General features: G+C 43.5%; 1 protein-coding gene across 1 annotated transcript; it reads right to left on the reverse strand.

Moving 5' to 3' along the window:
• Nucleotides 1-278: 278 nt before the first annotated feature.
• LOC131219451 (nuclear transcription factor Y subunit B-3-like) lies at nucleotides 279-2329 on the reverse strand. The gene has a single exon (XM_058214587.1). It carries the CDS (start codon nucleotides 1457-1459, stop codon nucleotides 809-811), a length of 651 nt encoding a protein of 216 aa, XP_058070570.1. The 5' UTR covers nucleotides 1460-2329; the 3' UTR covers nucleotides 279-808.
• Nucleotides 2330-6207: the final 3878 nt, after the last annotated feature.

Here is a 6207-nt window from a genome sequence, read left to right on the forward strand (position 1 = left end):
CATAGCCCAAGAATCAGATTGATCCACTGATCAAATGGGCCACAATTTGTAAAACAAATGAACGGCTCTGGACAAAAATTCTGAAGTTTCCGATAATGAGGCCCAATTGCTAGGTGGATTAGATTGATTTAAGGAAGAGAAAAAAGTACAAGGTCAGAACTACCTGATGGATGGATTGGATCTCACATCCATCTACCATGCAGGCACACATGTGGCATGCACGTGAGCTTTATTGCACACGTGTACGCTTAGCAAAGCTCTGTTTTTTAAAATGATGGTGAACATAGAATAGAAGCCTTACACAATTTTGTATTTGTCCACAAAATCGCAGCCCTTGATTAAAAATGAAACAACATACATCCCATCAAGGTAAAATGTGAAAAAAATAAAATAAAATCTAATCCATCCATCACAAGCAAGATCCACCATCATGACCGTTGATCATGATCACCACCATCATCGTAAAATCTATGGTACACAAGCTTCCAGATCCCACCCCAGTTACAAAACTCAAAAACTTACATATATATCATACACATCTCCGTTTTTAATTTCTACTTTCCCTCCATAAAAAGAAAAACAAAAAAAAAGAAAAAAGGAAAACAAAAAAAAACCATGCTAGTTCACCACCATTTTTAAAAGAAGCCATAACTCCCCACCATGGACATGGTGTTATACGACCATCCAAATCGAGATAGCAAGCACCATCGCTACAATCTGGATGGTTTGGGTAGCCACACGAGTGCCACGTGCGTGAGGGATGAATCACCACCATTTTTAAATGGTGGTGAACTACGTGATAAGTTGGTTATCCCCTCCCTTGCCTTGCCTGGCTTGAAGTACCCGCAGCACCACCTGAACCGGTGCTCTTCCCACCCACAACCATCTGATGGTGGTGATAAGATGGTGCTGCTGGAGAACCATACATCTGTCCTTGATGGCCCATCATCATCATATTCATGGTCCCACCACCACCACCATACATCCCCCCACCATCATAACCACCCCCACTATTCCCTGAAATTACACCATTGCCACTCCCTCCGCCGCCACCAACACCACCACCACCTCCTCCTACTCCTCCTTCCTTAGAGCTTTTCTCTCCCTCCATCTCTCTAAACTTCTGCAAGTACACTTTCAGCGGCTCTACGTACTCTTCAAACCCCAGCGTCGTCATGGCCCACAGCAAATCGTCACCGTTGATCGTCTTCCGCTTCTCGCGCTGACACTTATCGGACGCTTCCCCTGTGATGAAGCTGATGAATTCCGACACGCACTCCTGGACCGTCTCTTTCGCGTCCTTCGAGATCTTCGCGTTCGCTGGGAGGGCTTTCTTCATGATCCGGCTCACGTTAGCGATGGGCAGGAACCTGTCCTGCTCCCGCGGCGAAGATTCGCTGTTCGCGTTGCCGCCACCTGCGAAGCCCCCGCCACCTGACTCGTTGTCGGAGTCCGCCATCGGAGGTAATTCCGGCCTTTCTCAGGGATATTTTAGGGAAAAAAACGTGTGAATTTCGGTTCTCTGCAGTGGAATTCAAGAAGAAATAATGGTTTCCGCCATTGAAGAAGCAGGTTGAAATGTGAGGGTATTTTGGGAATTTCGCTTTTTTGGTGAATTCAAGAAAATTACGGTTTCTGCCACTGAAGAAGAAGTAAATGTAGGGGTGTTTCCGGAATTCAAGAAGGATATTTATATATATAAAGAAAATAAAAATAAAAATTTCTTAGGGTTTTGGGAAATTTCGCCAGAAAGACCTGAATTAGCGTTATTCCCGGGAAGAAAGGGAACGAAATCAAGGGTATTTTCGGCAGACAGGAAGTTGGGTTTTTCAACGGAAATTGTGGTTTTCCGTAACGAAAGAGACAATTCGGGGGTTTTCAACAAAAAGTAGAAAGAAATGAGGTTTTTTCGGCAAATTGAAGAAAGAAGCTGACGGCTTTGTCGGAGAATTTCAGGGGTTTTCAGAAACGAAAAAGAGAATTCAAGGGTATTTCAGAAAATTCGAGAAATGTTGAAAGAAAGAGAAGAAATTAAGCTACGGACAGGAGGGCATTCTGGGAAATTCCAGATTTTTGAAGCTCCCTCTCCTCCTCCACCAGGACTAGGGTTTTTCTTGAGAGAGATGCCTGTGTTAGGGAAGAGAATGCCGCGTCCGTTGGATCTTTCTTCTATTATCACATCGTGGACGACACGTGGCACTTTCTAGGCCGTTTGTTTCTCGATAAGTTTCCGCCTTGGTGGATTCTTCTGGGACGTCAGATGGTTCTTGGAGGCAGGACATCTGGACCGTTGAGATCGCTCGCGCCACGTCGTCGGTGAAAAGCGGATGTCTGTGAAACTTCATTCGGATTAAGAGCTTTCCGAGCCGACGCCTCGCGCCGCGCTAAGCTAGAATATACGATTATACGATACATCAACCCGCGTGTTTGAATGTATACACGAGCTTTTAATTCTGGCAAGTGGAACCAGTGGATCGATAATCCAAACCGTTAGTATGTTACCTAACACCATGAATGGTCGATGATCCAGAAAAAAACGTGGATTAGAAATCCATCCGACTAAGACGTGGGAGTTTTCTTAGACGATGTGGACCGTTCAAATCAAAAGATTAAGATTGCCGTAAAATGGGAGTATTTTGGAGAATGGTCCATCCAAAGTGGGCCGCAAGAGATCATTTGTGTGGTTAATGAACCATGGGCCCCACATTTGAGAATTAAAATCCAGTATTTATAATGCAAAGGTTGTGTATTATATCATGGCTCAAGCCGACTTGCGCATGGTGGTTGAATGTTTAGTTCTGACAGGTGGGGCCCACGGTTCGGTACTACGGACCGTTGGTCGGTTGCATCCGACCGTTGATGGACCACATGCCAAGAGCTACCAAACTGAAAGATATTGTCCAGTAATGAGACTTTTCATGGTTGAAGATGGAAATATCTGTTATTAGGGGGGCCAATAATGGAAAGGTTAGGATCTTCCTAGATCAACGGTCCTGATTACATAAACAAGGGCTGATTTAAAAACCAAGCATACCGTGCAATTTTAGATATTCGGTGTGGAGACTCGTCATTGGGCCATACTCCAATTTTATCTGAACCGTTGATGCTTTGGGTCTCCATCACACCCTGTAGATGTTAGGATGATCTAATCCATGACGAACCACATCTGGGCCATTCAAATGAACGGTGCAGATTTCTTTCCGGGTTTCAATTTGTACGGATGCTTATGATAAGAAATTAGAAGTTATATTCCACTACCGAAACGATTTTTTGTCGTTTAATGACGAGTGCTTTTAAATTATTAATTAATTTAATTGATTATCGTGAATTGTAAGCTCGCTCCCGTATACAAGTCAACTAATGCACACGTTACTACGTATGCCAGCGTGGCATATTTGTGAAATATCCAAGCCGTCCATCAGACGGGTACAACTATCCAGATTCTCCATCACAAGAACGAGGTTGGAAAACTGGTCAGGTGGGACACATTTTACAGAACAAATGGACGGTTGTAAAAACATCACCATGTTTTCTAACCAGTTCATTCCAGTATCATGGATCATCTGCTACGTACACCATCTTTATATTTCGGAAATAATATCTAAACAGTAGGCCCAACCTGATGGATGGCTTGGATATTTTTCTTGTCTGCCACGCTGGCACATTTGGTGGCGTGTGCACTAACTTACTTGTACACGCGTGTAGCCTTATCAAAGCTCTTTATTTAATTATTTAGGGAGAGACCGAGGCGTCGCTTAGGAAAGTAATTTTTAGAGGAGAACTGATCCGGTGCTCTCAGAGCTATGAAAGTTAGAGTGCTCCTAATTATATTATCACATTTAGACAAGCCAATCTGCTGATCTAGACTGTTCATTACGTTGGATAGACATTTAGTGGGCCACCAAATACTAAACATTGGATTGGACGTTACTATGGATGGTCAAGATGGTGTATAAAAAATAGGTTCAATCTACAGTTTCATCCGTCTAATTTCTAGAAAACATCATGTATTGATTATTAATCTAAAGAATCGATTTTTTTAGGCAATCGTAACCGTCCTGTCCCTATCCTGGAAAGATGATGGCTACAAAGAAAAGACCAATTCATGGACGGATTGGGTTCCAGTCCTTGCCTCAGTGGTAGACTTTGAGGAGTTTCAACACGAGATCTTTGGTTCGATATCCATAGGCGGTGAAATGTAACACCTCAGGTTTTTAGGGGCCATATAGAAACTCAGCTCCCGAATTCCCAGGTGCCATGGGTGCCTTAATGGGCTTCATATTTTAATTACATTTTGATGATCTCATAAGCAATAAGAGATTTAGCAAGGCATGAAGCATAAATGCATCATAAAGCAGTATCAATTGCTAGTAAATATAAAAATATCAAAACCACGAATTCAAAATGTAACATCCTGAATTTTCACTGTTTTGGATTTCCAAAAATCCATCAATTTTTATTTTTTTAATTAATTAACCTAAATATTACTTAATAACCATTAGCACTCAATGTCAGTGTATATAGGGGTGGTACCAGTAAAGAGCGGCACCAGTCCGATTAATCAGCCGTAGGAAGCCAATGAATCCACCTGATCACTTGAACATCAGGTGTGGTGTAACGTCCCGCCCAACCAAAACAGTGTCCTGGGGCGTCCACGTAAGATTTGTCATAGGACCGTTCATTTAAGCCACTCGTAATGAGGTATCACAAATAAATTAGACCAAGATTAGCCCAATTGAATAGATCAGATGGGTCTTGATAGAACCTGGTGTGGGCCTCCAAGCCAGATGGCCGTTAACACCTAGCGACAGCCCGTGCGGGCTATACCGCGACACGGGAAGGTCAGAAAATTATAAAAATTTAGGGGAGCATAGATCTCACTGGGCTTGGGGACCATCGCGGACCACGGACCCAGTGGACACCCAGAAGTGGAATCTGACACTTGCCAGATGCGCCCCACCAATGCCAGAATTGGAATCTGACACGGGTAAATAAAACTGAGATGTAAGACATTTCAGCAATCGAATTTTTTCATAATTTACGATGAGGGTCTAATGTATTTTTCTACGCCCGCCCACAAAATCTGGGTCCCGATCGTGGCACGGTAACTATTGATCGCGAATCGGACCCGTGTAACCAAATCCCATATTCGCTCGTCCCCAAATTTTGCATGGCCCTTCATCGGGCCATGGAGCACCTATCCTATTAGTTTCATGGCCAGAGGGCCACCACAATTGCCCCGATTCTCCAAACAAGCTCTACACCGCTCGTTGGTGGGTCACTAGTTCCAAAACTATAGAATAATGTCCGTCTCACTGGGCTTGACGTCCATCGCGGGAGTTGGACCTGGGTACTGCCCAGAACCGCTCAACTTGAGCTAAAGGACGAGTGCATGAGAAGTGCAAATACCCTAAAGGAAGGAGTTGAAACTTAAGTGAATTGAGTCGTCCACTCTTATGCAATGTTGAGGATTTCGGACCGTTGGTTTGCCACCAAACTTTACCCGTGGAGTAAAGATATTTCTCTGCTCATATCCGTATAGCCGCGGCCCTGATCAACTATCGGTGACCGTTGAACAGACTTTTAATCATATCTGTCGATCGGCGCGTCCAAATGGCAGGCCGATCATATATATACGTAGATCATCATTAGGGCCAATTATCCAATGGTGGGTGTCGACTCCTACGCCCCATAGTGGGCCCTAGAGCTTAGAAAAATTCTCTTATAAGTCTAGTATAGTAAAAACCTAGCACTTTGGGCTATTTGCACCAAATCCGGCATTATAAAAGGGCCTCATTTGGGGCACCCTTCTCCCCATACGAAATTGCCCTAGAGAATGAAGGAGAGAAGAGAGAAAAGGGAGAAGAGAAAGAAGAGAAAGGAGGAGAAAGAGAGAGGAAGAAGAAAGGAAAGGAGTATGTGGTAGGAGGTGGGGCCCAAGGAAGCTTAACCTTACAACTCTCTACCCATTCTCCAAAGAAACCTCCATCAAACCCACCCATGCCAAGAAGCGGAGGTAAGAATGGTATATTTCCCTTTAATAGAGTAACTTAGTATAGATTTCTAGGCATTAATGTTGTCTTTCTTGATTTTGATTTAGGAAATGGTGATTTTACCCAAATCTTCAAACCCTAAGATCTCAAAGAATGGAAATCTCCCCTTAAGGTGCGGACTATTATCCTTAAATGGCCTAACACCAATTATAGT

Source organism: Magnolia sinica, chromosome 11 (genome assembly GCF_029962835.1).
Source record: "Magnolia sinica isolate HGM2019 chromosome 11, MsV1, whole genome shotgun sequence".
NCBI lineage: Eukaryota > Viridiplantae > Streptophyta > Magnoliopsida > Magnoliales > Magnoliaceae > Magnolia > Magnolia sinica.

Coding starts and splice junctions, on each gene's coding strand:
- LOC131219451 (XM_058214587.1), bottom strand. CDS start 1,459: ATGGCGGACTCCGACAACGAGTCAGGTGGCGGGGGCTTCGCAGGTGGC.